The sequence below is a fragment of the Cydia pomonella genome, chromosome 2 (assembly GCF_033807575.1).
Source record: "Cydia pomonella isolate Wapato2018A chromosome 2, ilCydPomo1, whole genome shotgun sequence".
Classification (NCBI taxonomy): domain Eukaryota; kingdom Metazoa; phylum Arthropoda; class Insecta; order Lepidoptera; family Tortricidae; genus Cydia; species Cydia pomonella.
The window spans coordinates 8,198,515-8,218,423 of NC_084704.1; the positions used below are offsets into that span (position 1 = coordinate 8,198,515).

General features: G+C 36.4%; 2 protein-coding genes across 7 annotated transcripts; one reads left to right on the forward strand and one right to left on the reverse strand.

Moving 5' to 3' along the window:
- Positions 1-717: 717 nt before the first annotated feature.
- LOC133532916 (PF03932 family protein CutC) lies at positions 718-2,328 on the reverse strand. Of its 6 annotated transcripts, none has more exons than XM_061871781.1 (4): positions 2,231-2,328; positions 1,622-1,765; positions 1,420-1,491; positions 718-1,338 (listed from the first exon to the last, which is right to left on the reverse strand). In XM_061871781.1, the coding sequence occupies exons 1-4, from the start codon at positions 2,249-2,251 to the stop codon at positions 730-732; spliced, it is 846 nt and encodes a 281-aa protein (XP_061727765.1). In that variant the 5' UTR covers positions 2,252-2,328; the 3' UTR covers positions 718-729. The 6 variants fall into 6 exon arrangements, with proteins under 6 accessions (XP_061727765.1, XP_061727788.1, XP_061727796.1 ...); XM_061871804.1 differs by lacking the exon at positions 2,231-2,328 and adding an exon at positions 2,099-2,187; XM_061871812.1 differs by lacking the exon at positions 2,231-2,328 and adding an exon at positions 2,066-2,171.
- A 1,850-nt stretch (positions 2,329-4,178) lies between these two features.
- LOC133532948 (protein Pixie) lies at positions 4,179-14,511 on the forward strand. The gene is made up of 12 exons (XM_061871829.1): positions 4,179-4,314; positions 4,536-4,750; positions 6,653-6,868; positions 7,506-7,713; positions 8,704-8,890; positions 9,347-9,468; positions 9,741-9,841; positions 10,134-10,311; positions 11,645-11,766; positions 12,252-12,448; positions 13,798-14,032; positions 14,343-14,511. Exons 2-12 carry the CDS (start codon positions 4,538-4,540, stop codon positions 14,388-14,390), a joined length of 1,827 nt encoding a protein of 608 aa, XP_061727813.1. The 5' UTR covers positions 4,179-4,314; positions 4,536-4,537; the 3' UTR covers positions 14,391-14,511.
- The last annotated feature ends 5,398 nt before the right edge of the window (positions 14,512-19,909 follow it).

Here is a 19,909-nt window from a genome sequence, read left to right on the forward strand (position 1 = left end):
AATTTATTCATATTTATTGGTAGGTATTTCGTTGGGTGGACGACATTCGGAAAATTGCGCGTCACTTCTGGATGCAATTAGCTCAGGACCGGGGCAAGTGGCGTAATAGAAGAGAGGCCTATGCTCAGCAGTGGGCGATAAAAGGCTGATATGATGAGGTATTTACGAGAAAAATTGATGCACTATAGTGTTGGCGCTCTATACCTATATCTTTTTGCGCTCAAACAAGTAAAATATGAGGACTTCGTAGTATGTTTGCTGACTACTTTCATTTCATTAGGACAGAATTTCCAATCTTCACTGCAGACGCAAGCAAATAGTCACCTACTTAAGAAATGAGAAACTAATTAATCCCTTTGGTATAACGTACCACTGGAGGCATATAGAGATATTAAAAATATTATTTCGATTTACGTTAGTCTCAGTGTAACTCGTTCGCACCAGTGTATAAATGAGAGGGAATCATCTGTACAAATAGGATGCCTGGGACAGTTGCATATAGATGCTAAAGTGACAGAAAGGCAAATAGAAGAAACTTCGAGTTGTGATGTTTGCGAGGTAAGGTCGGTAAGAGTGCATTTTGTAGGAAAAAATCGATGGTTTCACCATTTTGTTAATTATCGTATATTTTTATAAAATTATATCATAGATATAGAATACCTACCAGATGTTTTAGTCACTTTGTAGGAATTGAGCATTAATAAAAAATCAGATAAATACAAATCGTATTTAGTGCTTCTGTATTGGTAAAAGCTCATTTCTTATTGCACATCTCAATCTAATAACATTATTTTTATCTGTGTAATAAATTCGTTCAGGGCCTGCAGTTTCCATGCCCATGCTCAAAGTTTTGCCCATCTTGGGCTCTCTAGAGGCTTTACAAGAGCTATGAATTAACGGGCATCCAAGTTTCACATATTTTTTAACATTATCTGTATTAATACCAGCACCTGGCATGATATGGATTTTGTCCTTGTAAAAGCCCATCAAATCGGAGATTATTTGGAATGCTTCATGATCCTCTACAGAAGGTCTCTGGCCACTGGTAAGAACTCTGTCAAACCCAAGTTTAACAATCTTCTCAATAGATACTAAAGTATTCTTGCAAATATCAAAGGCTCTGTGAAAAGTGACAGGCAAAGGACTTGCCTTATCAATAATTTTGGCACATATATCAACATCAACTTCTTGTTCACAAGTGAGAGCACCAAAGACAAACCTGTTAACACCCATGTTCTTCATTACGACTAAGTCTAACAGCATTGTTTCTACCTCCAACGGTGTGTAACAAAAATCAGAGCCAGCTCTACATCTTATCATTATATTCACACTTGGTTTCTGAAATAGATACAATATCTCATTATGCTTCGGAAACTCATTTCAGACAATATAGCAAACAAAAGTTTTTTTTTTTTTTACCTCAGTTAACTCTGCGCATTTACACTTTGTGCATGTGGGATGTATGGGTGTCCTAGTACCTATATTTTGTACCTGAAATATGTAGATAGTAAGTATAAGACCCTGACAAGTGATATACTGAACCTATTGTCAGTATATTAAATACTTTCAAGTTTTAATCTTATTGAAACTTCTAAATAAAGATTTTATATTTTTCACATACCATGTATAATATTTGTTTCACCAGTCCAACTGTAGGTGTAAGACCGCCTTCGGCAAGGGAGCTGCATACTTCAAGCTCTTCTGCACCACCATGGATGGCATTGATGGCGGACTCCAAGCTATCTATACACACTTCCAGTTTCACCTGATAACAATGTCAGCAAAATTTTGATGGGAAAGAGAAACCCTGCTACTTTTTTAGCAATATAAAACGCGTAGCCAATTTACAAGAGATAGCTTAAATGAGAAAACTAAGCGAGTGTTTCAAAATTACCATAATACTAAGCACAACCTGAGCACAACAAATGATAATTGTATTACTATCTACGTAAATACCATTTCCTAAAAGCAAAAACAGTAATCGAAAATCGAAAGCGCACTGGAATTTTTATATTTATGCTTTCCAACTAATAAATTCCTTGAAGTTGTTTATGAATTGAATTACATTTTTTTAAGTTATTGTTTTGAAAATAGTTACATTGAAATTGTGACAGCAATGACAACAACTTGATCAAAGAGCATATAATCTGAACTTGATTGTTTGTTGGATGTATAGAGGGAAGAGGTAAGGATAACAATCTATGTGTATAAAAAGTGTCTATCAAAAAACCTTAAATAGGTGGCGCCACATTACATCGCGAACTATTGTTTGAGTATGATGATAAAAAATTTCAAATCACTGACAGGCTGACAGCGCACTTCACTCCGTCAATAACGTCCTAGTCTAACTAACGTCGTATACCGTACCGTGCCCGAAATCAGTCCCGCTGTCGGGCCTGAGGGCTTACCGCGAACCACGTTCGACGTGTTGCTTCCCTGTCACACTTACGTACGAATTTACAAGTGCGACAGAGCGGTAATACGTCGATCGTGGTTCGCGGTAGGCCCTGATAATCGCTTTCCGTTTCATGGAATATCAATGAGTACATCGTTAACAATATTTGAAATGTAAAAAATATTTTGTCTCTAATTGCCAAAATGATCAATGTTTGATATTTATGTCCACTCACTTGCTTTTGGTAACTGTGGTTACCAGCTGTCACCCTTATTTTATTATAATAATAGAAGTCACTGAAAAATATGAAGCAAGCGAGTGGATATGAATCATTTTTTTACTTTTCAAATATTGTAAACGATGGGCTGACATTTGGTGAAACGGAAAAAATAATACTCTTGCTCGGGCCCGGACGTCGTCGGGCCTGCGCTATAACCGTGAAGTCGAAGTTCGTCAGTTTCGGGCATTTTTCTCTGTCTCTCTAATTACGTCTTAGTGAGAGTAAAAGAGAAAGATCCCCGCAATTTGCAAATTTCGGTATTCGTGGTAGGCCCCCTGGGCTATAACCGCGAAAATCGAAGTTCGTCAATTGCAGGCACTTTTCTCTGTCACTCTAATTACGTCTTACTGAGAGTAAAAGAGACAGATCCCGCAATTTTCAATAGGGTTGTTTCCATCTACAAATCTTAGGGCAGAATTGTATCCCAATAAATTCTGTTGGATTATAAGAACATGTTAAACTACTTTTCGGGGACCTGTAATGACCATATTTTTGTAAATATTGAATTTAAAATATCTTTTAGCACACGTCACGTGACCAAACTCGAAACGTCTTTGAAGATTCTGATGACGTCACAACTCTCGGATTGACACTGTTGACAGTTAGGCGATAAATGACAAATGTCATTTGACAGCTCGTATCTTCTACGTGTATGTAATTATGTGTCAAACCGTAAACTGTGACGTCACACAATCTTCAAAGAGCGTTTTGGGCGCGAAAGCATCCGTCAAAATATATTTTGTTAATTTAACATATTTAAAGCCGTTTTTAGTATAAAAGTCGAATTTTAGGGCAACTTTTAGTTAATATAGAACGTAATACAAGCGTTTCAAAAAATTGGAAAAACCCTATTATCGGTTTTTGCGGTAGGCCCCCAGATATCAGGCCTGATAAAGTGTGGATGCAATTGGCACTTTAGCATTATCCCATAAGAGATTAGATCAGCCACCAAGTTTGTTTACATTCCGAATCTTTGCTATTTTAAGAGAAACTTCTGCCGGGTCCATTAAATACCAATATATTAAATAAGCTTGTGCATGAACGTAAGCAAAGTCAAGGTGCCTACAATATACAATCACGGTCGTTGATCGTAAATATTTGTACAATTTGAGGTTATGATAGTTACATGTTTTTGGTTCGATGTACATTGCTGTTTTTCTTAGCGCAATACCAACGCAATACTGCTTTTTGAGTGTGCCCTACTCACTGCTGTACATTGGTACTGACAGACTTTGCTTGAGTATGTCGTGTATGTATGTCAAGGAGAATATTATTCTCCTTAGCTCTACCCTCCATAGTTCGATGTCCAAACAAAATAGTCCAAGTATACTTGCCAGTTAAAAAATCAATTCTGAACGCGCTTTACGTTAAATTAATTTCTTAAAATTATTATTTTTAAAATTAAACATGCAATTAGGCTTGTCTCATTATAAAAGTTAAAGGTAGTTAGTTATTTTATCAATAACAAAATGGTATAATATCTACGAACGTTTTTAGTAATAACCAGATCAAACTGTCAAGTATGTAGACAGAGTAAGATAGTAGACAGAGTATAGAAAATAATTCCTTTTGACATTTCAAAGTAAAGGGACACGCGAACGTAGGCAAGATTTCGCCAACGTTCGCCCTCTTTTACCAGGTATACGCTTATTTACACGTCCCAAGTAAAATTTTATACGTAATACTTGCGTTATCCTTAATTGTCTTTTGATACTGCAGTGTGCAATTTATAAAAACTGCAATTACAAAATACAAGTTGAGGTTATGTGTGAAACTCTGCCACATATGAGACGAAATTGTTGAATTGTTAATTACAGCTGGTTTAAAAAGTGTTCTTTGATAGTTAATTTTCGTTGACAGTTATGTCTCGAAATAAACAACATGAGGAGACGGACAAGCTCACGCGTATCGCAATTGTAAACGCCGATCGCTGCAAGCCAAAGCGATGCAGACAGGAGTGCAAGAAGAGTTGTCCGGTGGTGCGGATGGGCAAGCTTTGCATCGAGGTGACGCCCAACGACAAGATCGCCACCATATCGGAGGAACTCTGCATCGGTTGTGGTATTTGTGTCAAGGTAAGACCTTTCTAACTGTATTTATCACTTAAGAAAACAAAGTGATCAATCATCAGCAATGTTCATCATGGGCATGTTAATTTACCGTTCATACTTTATACCATAAACGATTAATCGATTTATTGTGAAACATTATATTATGAAGCTTAAGTTTTTCTAACCATTTTCTGCCTACAGTTCTATACAGGTGTTTTTTTTTAAATGGGGCACTGAGAGTAGCAACAAGATCCTACATCCTACCAGTGCTGCTATAACAAAATTGTCAAAGAAGATCTTCCCTAACTTATAAATTGACTATTAAAGATTTTGGCAAAAATATATAGTCAGCAAAAAATATCAATTTTTACTACTTTTTTTTATGCCAATCAATTCCATTTCTATCCATGATCAAAATCTGCTTAGACACCAACCTAGGCTACGGCAAAGGCACAAACATTGTGCCATGTTTTCATATAGTTTTAACATCATTACCTTACAATCTGAATCTTAATATTTGAAAACGTGATTAATAGTACTTCCATGTTCAACAATATGGCTCCAATTTGCTATAAGGCACAATTTCTGTACCAGATCAAAAGATTCCAATTAGACTACAATACTTGTATTGTTGGCAGATAGATAGAATAGTCTTTATTGGAACACCTGAGTAAAAGATACAGCTTACAGAAAACAACTTATGAAAGATAAAGGTAGACAACAGGCAGTCTTATCGCTGAAGAGTGATTTCTCCCAGACAACCTTTGGCTAGCACATACATACCAGATTTCAATTTGTTTTTAATGCATCTACTGGAAGTGCAAACATTTGTTTTGATGTATAAAATAAACTTGAGGTAAATCGTTCTAAACAAAATATTTCTGCATTTTAATCCTGATTAGCCGGGTCCACACAGAGCGAGAATACCTGCGAGGCAATTTCCTCACACACAAAACAGCCACAGTAGACGTGTCTCGGCCGAGGCGGCATGCTCGGGCGAGGAAATTGCCTCGCGTGTATGTTTGCTCTGTGTGGACCCAGCTATTTAAGGGTCAATTACACCCACACTTCCCGACATTGTTTTCCGTTTCACGGAATATCAGCGCACCAAACAATATTTGAAAGGTAAAAAATATTTTACAGTTCATATGGTGCTACTTTTCCGCACTAGTGCGTAAATTAGCACATTATGTAACTATGTCGAATATTTAAAGGTTCATATGTACTGTAAAACGTTGTACGATACATGTGCGAATAAGTAATTCGCAACTCGTGTCGATTTAAAACACTCCCTTCGGTCTTGATTTAATTTATCGCCACTCGTTACGAATTTCCTATTTTTCGCACTTGTATCGTAAATAACTATTGTCTCTAATTGCCAAAAATGTTCTATGTTGGATATTATTGCATATGAACCATTAGCCGGGTCCACACCGAGCGAGCATACGCGCGAGGCAATTTCCTCACGCACAATACGGCCAGTGTAGACGTGCCTCGGCCGTGGCGGCGCGCGCGTTTTCCTTGCCCGAGCGACATGCTGATATTTTGTGAAACGGAAAAAACTCTTGCCCGGACCCAATTTCGAGCCTGATATCAGGCCTGATAATGTGTGGATTTAATTGGCTCTTTACTTCAGTAAGATAAATAAATAATAAATAAATATAAATATTATAGGGACTTGCTTACACAAATTGACTGAGTCCCACATAAGCCAAGAAGGTTTGTGTTGTGGGTACTCGACAACAATATATATACTATACAAATACTTAAATACATAGAAAGCATCCATGACTCAAGAACAAATATCTGTGCTCATCACACAAGTAAATGCCCTTACCGGGATTTGAACCCAGCACCATTGGCTTCATAGGCAGGGTCACTACCCACTAGGCCAGAGCATATAAATATTATACAATTCTTCCCCAGAAATGCCCATTTGATGCAATTACCATCATCAACATCCCGTCAAACCTGGAAAAACATACAACCCATCGCTACTCCAAGAATTCCTTCAAGCTACATCGACTGCCCATCCCTCGGCCTGGTGAAGTTCTGGGACTTGTCGGCCAGAACGGTATTGGCAAGTCTACTGCCCTGAAGATTCTTGCTGGGAAACAGAAGCCCAATCTGGGCCGCTATTCTGTAAGATGTAATTTAAACAGATATACAGCCATTTTTAATGTAGCTTAACCTATTTACCCACATAGGAAATCAATTTATAATCAAATTAACTCTTCATTGATTGAAACATAGATTTGTTTTAATCAATGAAGAGTTCATTTAATGTCATTGTATTTTAATGGCATTATTCATTATGTGTCAAGTCTCTATCATTTTGACATTTTTGTTGTAAAGAGACAATATTTAAAGTATCATGAATTAAGGGGTAAAATATCCTCTTTCACACATAATTATAGTTAGGTGGTATTATTCTATTTTATTCTGACTGAGCTGAGCTTACTTAAATTTTGTTTTCAATGCTCATTATCTCCATTATAAAAGAGTGTACAAGAATAGTAAAACCTTTTTTTCATTCAATATTTTATTTAATAATTATTATCATTAAGTAAATTATTTAATAAATGTAATTCTAATGAATAAAATAAAAAAGGGATTTATTTCTGGTAAAATCTCTACATGTTGTTTTTTCTTTAAGTTTCTTAAACCTAGGTTAGACCAGAACCCTTCTTGGAGGTGTAGGCCTCTTCCAACTGTCTCCATTTGATGCGGTCTTGGTTATGTAATTAAGCTTCTCTAATTCAACTACACTTGTTTTTAGGATCCCCCGGACTGGCAAGAGATCCTCTCCCACTTCCGCGGCTCTGAGCTGCAGAATTATTTCACCAAGATCCTGGAGGATGATCTGAAGGCCCTGATCAAGCCTCAGTATGTTGACCAGATCCCCAAGGCTGTGAAAGGAACAGTTGGACAACTGTTGGATAGGAAAAATGATATGAACAATATAGATCAAATTTGCAAGATGCTTGGTGAGTAGTATGTTTTTATTTGTGTGTATTTCTTTCCTTATTGATGTTCGTTCAATTTCATGGATACTTATAGTGTAAGTAGTTGGGTATAGCATATTGTCTATTGTACTCTGTAATAACAATTTAAGTATAAAATTATACAAAGGTGAATAGATATCTATATGCATACAATTTAACCTTTGTTTGAGCACGTACGTTTTTATCAACTTACGAAACACTATTAATGTAAATATACATATAATTATTTCATAACTGGACAATTGATGTATTAATATTTCTTAACCAGTATATTTTTGCCAAAAACTTATTTTAAATAGCAAAGTAGTAGTAGCTACTTAAAACAAGTCTTATCCACTTTCGAAAGTGCACAGATTTGTAATTAGTTCTCATTTGGCTCAGTCCCAATGTCCAATCCATTGTTCTGTTTTAAAAGACATGACACATTTAACTTGTTAAGACCATGTGTAATAAATAACACTAATGAAAGTAGAAACTAAAATTAAAGTAGTCCATCTTCTTTATCACTTTACATACCTAATGGTTAAAATACTTTCAATATCTAGTCGTTGCGTGAAAACTCACCATGAAAGGATGGGGTTTTTCGGAACTTCTGTAGGATATATTTGATATTTACCAGTCGCTTTTCAGTGATGGGAACTGGACTAATTCCAATAAGGACTACACACACACAATGCCACACATAAGGATGCACATGAATTTTAATGTTGAATAAATGAAATGAAATGACTAGTTTCCCCACTGAGCTGGGAGGTCTTTCGTAGAAACTATTGCCTACGCCAATTCTAGGTATTAGTTGACTACCGGACCCCAGGGCCCCATAAGCCGAGCCGAAAAAGCCAGGCCAACGTTATTTAGGAGGATCTAGCATGTGTAAAGTCTTAACAATTACAGGTTGAGGTACAAACTCAGTACCTATAGCTTTAATGATTTTTGCCAGCAAAAACATCATTTTTAATTGCTTATTCTTAGATCTCTCACACATCCGCGACCGCGAGATCGCCGCGCTGTCCGGCGGGGAGCTGCAGCGCTTCGCCTGTGCCATGGTGTGCATCCAGAACGGGGACATCTTCATGTTCGATGAGCCATCTTCCTACCTGGACGTTAAACAGCGTCTCAACGCTGCCCGCACGATTCGCTCGCTCATCCATCCTGATAAGTACGGCTTATTGCCTTTTCATACTTAATATTGAAAGAAACAAATAGTTACGAGGTAGTAGTGATAACCATATACTGTTGTAAAACATGTGTATAATGAGTAAAATAAAATCATGTTTGTTTATTACATACAAAATTTTCATAAATGAGGCTTAAAGCTAGCGAGTAACAAGAGCAATCATTAATACATTTGATGGAATATAATGTATGCAATATGAACACATGTTCATCGCCATGTTGCTGGTGTACAGGCCGTCCTAACTGTTGACCTTTTTTTTACAACCTAAAAGTTAGGTTACGGTTTATGTTATAAAAACGTGCTAAAAAGAAGAGTCACTGATAAAATGTATAATGCCAGAGAATGTTAACTATAGCACTTGCTAAAACTCCTATTGAGAATTATGTCCATGACCATAGATATAATATTTAAGTAAGTGTACGAATTTCTTTTGTACAGGTTCATCATTGTGGTGGAGCACGACTTGTCAGTGCTGGACTACCTGTCTGACTTTATTTGCTGTCTGTATGGCGTGCCTGGTGCTTATGGTGTTGTCACTATGCCTTTCTCCGTACGAGAAGGTTTGTTTCTAATATTAACTTATTTAAATTTGAATATACCTTAATATAAATAATTATCGATAAAATAAATACAGGAACCATCAAATACATAAACAAAATGCTTACCAAAGTGGCTAGATCATGTTGAGATATTTATGAACATATGCACTTGAAAAGAGCATAACTAAATCCATTCATAAAGTGGCCATGCAATTTTGCGGCTTAGGGTTGATTTTTCATAATAATAAGTTATTAGTGTTATTACTAACGTAATAAGTAACGTTTTTCCTCAGGTATCAATATATTCCTTGATGGGTTTGTGCCCACTGAAAACATGAGATTCAGGACTGAATCCTTGGTCTTCAAGGTTGCTGAGTCAGCAACTGAAGAAGAGGTCAGTATTTTTTATTTACCAAAACTGAGTTATTGTAAGTTTTTATACTCATTACTTAATTGAATAGATTTTGTTCTGTTTTGAATAAAAATAACTGAATAAGTAAGTACACAGTGTACGTACACACTCCACATATATTATAGGTAAGATTGTTGACCTGCTCAACATACAAACTTCTATGTCTAGAGCTCATTTAGCACAGTTAATAGTTGCAGTTAGAAAGAGATGGCTTCTGGTAGATAAGAAGCTTTTGTGAAACTGGTGCCTGTAATACATATAATTTGATTTTTAGATTAAAAGAATGAACCACTATGAGTACCCGGAAATGTCGAAAAAAATGGGGGATTTCAATCTTCGCGTGAAGCCCGGCGAGTTCTCAGACTCCGAGATTTTAGTTTTGCTCGGAGAGAACGGAACCGGAAAGACGACATTTATCAGAATGTTGGCTGGCAACTTGGAACCCGATGAAGGTTTGTAGCACAGTACATATCTCGTTGTTGTTACATTCAATTCCAATTTAAAGTGATATTTTTGCTTGTTTTTACCCATGACGGAAATAAGAGAATGAATGAGTTAAGAGTAGCTAGTAATGGCTAATCCACATAGTCTGTTGTGGCGTAAGAGAATTCCAATTGAAGTGAATTTAGCATTACAATACAATATTCTTAATTTTTCAGTTTCTTTGTAAATGCTCCGTAGAATCGACAAAAACTGCAGTGCAGTTGGTATTTCTATTTTAGTCAATTGTATTTTAGATTTTGGAGTTTTTATTTCCACTCAGAATTACAAGCTTTTTGGATCCTAATGTTTGTTTGTCCGTTTTGTTCGATCATAGAAGGTTGTATTGAAAACGTATCCAAATTGGACCAAACCAATTGGAGGGCTTATTTTTCTCCGTTAAAATGGAAAAAGCTCGTGAATGTAAAAAATCCCAAACACAAAAGTTGGAGGTACAACTTTAAATAGAAATATCAATCTTAAAAAAATGTACCTCGAACGCGTCCGTAGTAAAATATCGATAACATTTTTTTTTGTTTCATCTGGCAACACTAACATTCAAACGTCACTTTTGTGAAAGTTGTCAATCGGTTTTCGCTTCAATGGAAAAAATGAATTTTATAGAATTCTAAAGAAAACTGTGTCATAATCTGCATCGTGTACTGAAATAAATGTAGCGTTACGTGTATTACGATATTTTTCAATGACAGATCACAAAGGTTTTGCTTACGTGTTGAGGTTATAAGTGTGTTATCGAAATATAGCTAAATGTATTGTTAAAAATTGTTATGGCTAGAACTGAACTATTTGATCTCTATTTTCATCCTGTGTTTCAAAAATGTTTACGGCACGCGGAGTCTTCGTTATCCACTGATGGTAATGTGCATTGGAGTAATTTGCATACAAGTTCAATCTAGTTTAAATGCCCTGCAACGGAATGCGTACGTTTGACAGTGCTAAAATACAAATATTCGCAGACTGCGTAAAGACTTACACCTGCAATTTGACGAGATTATTGTGTTACTGTTTAAATTTATCAATTGTAGTACCTTATTATAATATTATACAATTTACAAGGATTATGCTGATATATTTATATTGACGGAAGGACTGGTTTAATTTAGCTAGTGTGGAATTTATGGCATATACTTTTTATAGATTGCACAAGGACTTGTCTCCCCACCAAATGTTATGGTGTGAAATGAATCAGCTTCCTAGTAAATTCACAAAAAAAATCTATTATGCAAAGTAACTTTTGTTTAAAATGCGAACATTTGTAAAATAGTAGGTATTTTATTTCCTCAGGTTCGGGCACCCTACCGCAGTTGCACATTAGTTATAAACCACAGAAAATATCTCCCAAGTCACAGGGCCTAGTCCGTAGCCTGCTGCATGAAAAAATTAGAGATGCATATATTCATCCTCAGGTAAGTAAAGTTATCATGGTAATTAGTAAAAACTGGTAGCACTCCCTGTTTAGAACCGTTAATCTAAGAATAACAAAACTTGTAACACAGTCATGATTTGGAATTTATACAAATAGTCAAATATATCTCTAGTTTACATTTAAATAGCTATATAAGTAAATAGCTATGGACAATGTAGACCCTTTCTCCCATTCTTTCACTTTATAAGGGGACTACCCTGAAGTATTCTTATGGGTATGTTAGGATATGTCCAAGTTTTTAGTCCTTTGTCAGGATTGTTGCTTGATTGACAAGAGTCTGGACTGGAGTTTTTAGAACCCACCTTACAATAAAACATTTTTATGATTAATTTATTACAAAGATTACACAGAAATGTTTTATTAAAGAATAGTATTATCTGATTGCTAAAAATGTATGGTTAAGTGTGTGATGTATAAAAGTCCAATTGTAGCCTTATTCATATTTGAGTTTTGTCCTTATTCCAGTTTATCACGGATGTGATGAAACCCATGAAGATTGAGGAGATCATGGACCAGGAGGTGCAGAACCTGTCGGGAGGTGAATTGCAGCGAGTGGCATTGGTGCTGTGTTTGGGCAAGCCGGCCGATGTCTACCTCATTGACGAGCCCTCTGCTTACCTGGACTCTGAACAGCGTTTGGTTGCAGCTAAAGTTATTAAACGGTACGCAGATTTATTTGATAATTCATGTTTACAATTCAATACAGAAATAGTTTATTGTTCACTGGAAGAGGTGGTGAAGGCTGTATGTGAACCAGCACCTTTCGCTATACTGGCTAATGTCTTGAACCCCTAGGCCACATCACCACGGTCCACCAGTCCCAAGTTCTCAACTATATGCCAACTTAGTAAAACTAGGTTTCTGATTCTTTTTAGACGTTTTTTTTCTTAAATATTGACATCTATTTTCATATTGCAGATCATAATTTATATATAGTAGTGCGAGTCGTAAAAAAACATAACTTAAAAAAATATATAATTATATTTGTTCCCAAAGTTGCACGAAAGTCAACAGGAAATAATCATATGAAGAACTTGAGACTAAAGTTAACACACAGTCTTTTCCTAAGAAATTATTTTTTAACCACACGGTAAAATAATTTCATTTATATAAAATGTGCCTTTTGTCCGGGTCTGCCTAAAACGTATTCTGACTAATTCGCGTTATGCCTAGACCAACCGAGAAATAGTCGTACTGAGACTTAGGCCTAATGAGTTTTTGTCCAAATGCGAATCTGGCACAAGAAGACTTAGGCCTCTTGCATTATTGTCGAAAAGCGAATCTGGCACAGAGAGACTTACACTTACGTATTAAGTTTGTATCCAAAAGCGAATCTAGTGTTACTTCTCCTATAATAGATTTTTTCTACTAATTTATTTTCCAAAAACATTTCCTCTTAAAGGTAACTAGACGGGCTCCTATTTTTGGGTAGCTTGCCCTCCGGACATCTGAAGCTACCTAACGAACCTAAACTACCTAACTATTAATCTGATTAGGTAACTAGACGTATCGCGAAATGGACAAACAGCTACTTAGGCTTACTGCGTTTGGGACATATTGCGAAATAGGTAATATAAGTAATAGGTCAATAGCGATTTAGACGAATAGCGAATTTCGAATGAAGTTTTGCCATAACGCGAATTAGTCGGACTACGTTTTAGGCAGACCCGGATAAAAGGAAAATGTGGACTTAATGGCATATCTTTTCAAGAGTATTATATATTTTCAAATAATATTAGCAAAACTTAATGAATACAATGTATTTTCTGAGCCTATAGAGGCTTAGAAAAGTATATGGAGAGTACTCTTAGGAACCACCCCTTACTGTAACTGCTAAGCATCATACTTCAGATACCTCTTTTATCTCTCAATTTTACTTTGTTTGGGAGTATAAAGTGCTTTGTGTAGGTATTTACGTAGCTGTACCATTACTCGTTTTGTCTTAGTAACAGACTCCCTCACACATGTGAACTATAACAGTACACCTACATTAGGATCCCACGATCCGCAGGTTCATCCTCCACGCGAAGCGGACAGGCTTCGTGGTGGAGCACGACTTCATCATGGCGACGTACCTGGCGGACCGCGTGATCGTGTTCGAGGGCACGCCGTCGTCGGACGCGACGGCGCACGCGCCGCAGTCGCTGCTCAACGGCATGAACAAGTTCCTCGAGCTGCTCGGCATCACCTTCAGGAGGGACCCTAACAACTTCAGGCCTAGGATCAATAAACATTCTTCTGTGAAGGTGAGTTGGATACATGAGTTAGCACTCCAAAGGGTCGCATAACCAACTTCGCTGAAATAGACTTGAGCTCCAAATTTTTACAATAATCATAAAATCTGAAAAGGTTAGGGGAATAGCTATGGTCGATAATGAATATACATCAAATTATGTAAAAATATTTCCATGGTTTGAATATCCAGAGAGGAAAATGGAGACTACGTTTGTATGGAGAAATGGCTGCCCCCTTTCCTCTTATCAAAAGTTGGCTAAGTTTTATGAATACGATGGTTAGTTTATGCGCATGAATTAAATGTTTTTCCTTTTGTTCCAGGACATAGAACAGAAACGGGCAGGCCAATACTTCTTCCTGGAGGACTAGGCCGCTTCCCCACCACGATATTTATAATCTTCGTCGGAACTGTATCTGTCACAACCGTGATGGCCCGCCATCCGTGTATTTCCATTATATTACTGTAATAAAAATCAGTTTTATACAACCACATTTGTAATTATTATTTATTAATATGTATACCTATCACGAAACACAAATACTCACGTGAAATTGTAACTCGCCAAATGGAGAATAGAAATACAGAAGAGGTATCTTAGGTAGGGTTGCCATCCGTCCGGTTTTCCCGGATTTGTCCTAGTTTAGAGGGCGTTCGGGGAGCGTCGGGGAAGGGGGGGGCTTACCCCCCTAATCCGGGTTTAAAAATTTAAAATCTTAGGCCGCCCGCGACACACGACAACCTGTTTAAACCTGTTGTCCGGGTTCTGGACTCTAAAATCCGGGGTTTTCACGCGTCTTCTCCTGGTTTCCAAATTTTAGAGATGGCAACCCTAATCTTAGATCCATTAAATTGCTTGGTGTAAGGGACCATTGTAATCTGCATGAAATGCTTAATATAACTAACGTATTTAGTTTGATAATTACTAATAATGTATCCATATTAATAGCTTTGCAAATGCCACATATTACGTGATCTTTTTCTAGAAGTTATAAATGGGTATAGTAAGTTATCCTTAAAAGATAGACATTTAACATCGCGGACTTTTTTGTAGACCTATAAATGAGAAACAACCTCACCATACATTGTGTTGTTATAGCTCAAACGGATTAGGCAGCGTTTTCGATTAAAGCTAGCCAGCGTGATTTTTTCCGACAACATCGTTATATTTCAATCAATTGACACAAAACCTTGACAAGTTATAAGTGACGAGTGTGACGTAAAATTCGGAGTTACACAAGGGAGTGTTCTAGGCCCAACGCTCTTTTTTATCTACATAAACCAGCTCTGTGACATGCCTATTGATAATGGCTCTATCTTTTCATACGCGGACGATACAGCTATTGTGTTTTATGGAGATAATTGGGAAGAAGTGCGTACATCAGCGGAAATCGGCCTTAGTAAGATTGCTCGCTGGCTACAAGCCAACCTCCTTACTTTAAATAGAGAAAAAACTAACTACATTTGTTTCACCAAAGATTGTAGAACTCAACCTGACCCGTTTTTCACACTTAGAATCCATAATTGTAATGACATAGATTCATCAATTTGCTCTTGTCCTCCTATTGAAAAAGTGGAACACGTAAAATATTTAGGAGTTATGATGGACCAGAGACTTACCTGGCACTCTCATACGGAGCTAATGATGTCCCGAATTCGGAAACTTATTTGGACCTTTAAATGCTTAAGATACGCTGCGTCTTCAAACCTCTTAAATCAGATTTATATTGTCCTAGCTCAATCGATCCTCTCTTACTGTGTTTCAGTATGGGGTGGAGCCACTAAACAAAAATTTTACAACTTGAAAGAGCTCAAAGAGCACTGCTAAAAGTCATGTACTTTAAGCCTTATAGGTTTCCAACCGTTGATCTATATAATCTATGTGGACTTTTATCTGTAAGAAAATTATATGTGCTTAATGTAATCTTACGGATACATAAGTTTACGTTTTATTACCCTGACTCTAATACCTCTAGAAGGAAAAAAACTAACATAATCCCTATTCCACCTACAAAGTCTGCCTTTGCTAAAAGACAGTACATTGTTCAATCAGCAAAATTGTACAACTTTTTAAATAATGAAATATATATATATCCCTCCACCTACAGAGAATGTAAAATTAAAATAAAAAACTGGTTAAATACTAAAAACTATGTTGATATAGAAAATCTACTTAAATCATAATCTAATATAAATCAATCAATGCACCATTCCCTTAACACACACACGCACACACATACACACACACACACACACACACACACACACACACATGCGCGCAAAACACTTAAAAGTGGCCCTTATACTTGAACATTTAAAATTACATTAGTTACTTTGCTACTCGCATCTTAGTTTAGTATTACATAGTTTACTTACATATTAATTGTTTAAGTTTATACTTTGTAGCCATCATAGTTTTGCTTTTAGCTTCTAGGTAATCACTAAGGAAGAGCGGTGTTCCTTAACACAGGTATTTCTATACTTAAAAAGGGACACCAACCTGTATTTTGTTAAATATGCTTGTGAGAGAATAAATCATTTTTCATTTTCATTTTTTTTCAAGTTATATACCTAAGCTTTCCTCAAGAATCACTCTATTGATAGATGAAAGTCGTATGAAAATTCGTTCAGTAGTTTTTAGTTTTGGAGTAGTTTTAGCTAGCTAGTTGCGGACGCTAGGTTGCGTGACAGTCGTGCACATAGCGAATAGTCAGCAATAAAAGACTTTGACAGTTCCTAAATTGCTATTATTTCAAAGCAGGTTTTCAAATGATGGTTCTTAGTTCATGTTTTATCAAAATATTCAAAATAGGTTCATTCGTTTATTTGTGTTGGAGTTTTTTTAAATTAACATTGTTATATAAATAAAGTCAAGGAACGAGTTGGAGTTGCCGATGGAAATGATAAATAAATATACTTACAAATGTAAAAACTTCAATAATAAAGGCTATTTTTATTTTTATAAATAAAACAAGTAGGTAAGAATACGATTACATTTAACTTAAATTGCAAATACACATTAGATTAGACAATGAATCTTGTTTATTTTTTGTAAAAAAAATGCTCCATAATATTAGGTGTAAGGTAGGTACAGTCAGCATCAAAAGCAGCGGATGTAACAACGCGCCAAAAGTATCTGATGTTCCGTATAACTTCCAAATGTAGATAAATTTCTAAAAATTCGCTTTCAAAAATATATCTCTACTTTTGAAGTGTTATTTGATCTGCTACTTTTGATGCTGACTGTACTTGCTTCATACGTGAAAACGAAAATTCGGAAGAACGTGCTACCTATAAGTATTTTTCACTAAGTATGTTTTAAAAAATGTGACAAACACAAGTCTCACCACACAGGTTCTTTGCTACCTTTATAAAACAGAACCCTGAACACGTTCCAATCAAAAAAAATCAAAACGTTCGAAAAATCACCTTAAGCAATGGTTGCCAAAATTTACTGGGCTCCAACTCACCTAAAAAAACTGCCATTTTTGGGCCCCAACTCTTGGCGGTCTGAAAAAGGGGGTATAAAATATTATTTGTAATACTCCTAGAAGATTTCCTAGCATCAGGGTTTCAGGGCCCACTCAATATTCGCTCGCAACCCATAGTTTGTAAAATGCTGACCTAAAGTGTTAACCTAGGTGTACCTTATGCTACAAATAACAAAACATTCCTCAATAAAACAGCTACCTACTCGTACTAATAGACTTGATGCTAACAACTAGTTAATGGCATCGAATCAACATCAAGTTTATCAATAGCGACGTCACCGGTGACTCACTCTTCTCCGAACGATGTGAATGATCTAATTCAATCACGAACCTTGACCGGAAGTTTGGGGGATCGAAACCAGTTTAATAGGTACAGATAGGGCGTATAAATAAACATGCCTCACACGCCGATTGAAAATGAACGTAGGTATTTTTTATGTACCTACGTAATTACCTACAGAATAAGCATCATCATAGTTCGTCACTGTCGTCAGTCTCTCCACGTAGGAAATTGAATTCAAACATTAATATACTTATAAGGGAAATAGAACAGAATAAGATCATAGTCGCAGAATGGTGACACGTCAGTTGGAGATGTCTTATTTATTACAAATGTTGCTTGATTATTACCTAGTTAAGATACTTAAGGACAGCTTGAAAACTTCTAGTAGTCAACTTTCACTAGGTCTTGTTTCTCCTCTAAGTTGCCTACCGACTTAACAAGGCATTACGAAACTAGACAAGGTTTAAATTATATTCCTCTAGGTAAGATCAGGCGGCAGATCTTTCACACAGAAACTAGTACGTCAGTAATAAATTAATAATGTTTTAGCGGGCTCATTTTAGTAGGATACAATCGGATAATTCGTACTATCGGCACATTATTATAAGTTTATAAGTAGGTAACACTCTCATAGTACCTAAAAGTGTTCCTTTAGTCTACCTTAACAGGAAATAACATAGGTAGGGGGGAAAAGAACATTTAACCTATACCGTAACATGGTTTAGCTGTCCGGGTTTATCATTCAGGGTGATTTCATATACCTACCTAATTTAATTAACTATATCCGTCAATCAATTTCGACTAATTCAATTTTTTCCTGTGGTATTTCACCACAATGCAAAAGGAATACTTAGGTATACCTCGTATTCTCGGATATATATATTATTCAGTTCTCGATAACAGCTCTCTCTAACTTCGAATATTATTCATTCATGGAGCGAGTTTTTTCGGCAACCAAATATTAAGTCAGTATAAGTACTTATAAAGATAACTTTTACTCTAAACGCAGAACTCTCAATGGTTACATTGCACTTAATAAAATCTGAACGAGACGACCTGAATCAGCGCAGCGCCACATGCAATGAATTTTATTATGACTTTTATGGCACATGTATGAGTAATTACTATGACGGTAAAACCTGTACAGTACAAAATACACGTTTGTGCAATGACCTAGTCATGGTTGATACTAGTCATTTAGATCAGCATATGATTCAACTCGGCGGATGCTAGTGAGTAATCTCTGATGAAAATTAGTCTTAATGAGACTCAGATACACTTCGTCAGAGTTCATTTAATGACATTACATTATGCTTACCATACCTAAGACCATTATGCGGAAATTATAGGTGTAATTGTGGTACAAGCATCACAAAAAAATGGGAATTTACGGAAAAATCACTAAAACCTTAACAACTCGAACAAACCTACTACTTACCTACCTACTTTGCTTCTAGCAAACGGTGAGAATTAACTGCTGGTATCACTCACTACCCTCGTGTTTCTTTAGGAGACCGCGGAGGAATTAGTCTGTACTGGCCGGCACGGGAGTGCCAGGACCTCATCAATCATCATTAAGTACTAACTAATAATACTATGGCACAATAAGAAATATAACAGTTTGAACTAAGTACAGCTTTACTGGGATACTAAGATACTATGAGCGTATAGCGAGTGAGTATGGGAGTACGGACGGATTAATTCAACTGGGACCGTATCATTTCGTACTGACAATACTATGGTACAATAACAGTTTGTACTACAGCTTTACTAGGATACTATGAGTTCAATGGGAGTGAGTATGGGAGTGCGTGCGGAGGGAGCCTGTTGGGTGACCGCATCTTGTATTCTGCCGCCGAAGCCGCCGGCGGCGCGGCGCGGTGCGATGACATCACCGCCGCAGACGAGATTACGTGGAACAGGGGTCGACACCATTTGTACCTTCATGTAATGTGCAATAAAGATTAAATATACATATTGTTTTCATTGATTTAAAAATTTCACAATTCTTGCATATAGGTAATTTCTACAAGGTATTTTCCGAGCCCCGAGTACTAAAGAACTTAAGTAGTCAGTTTTTCTTAGTACATATAGACATCTACTTCAGTCTATAATT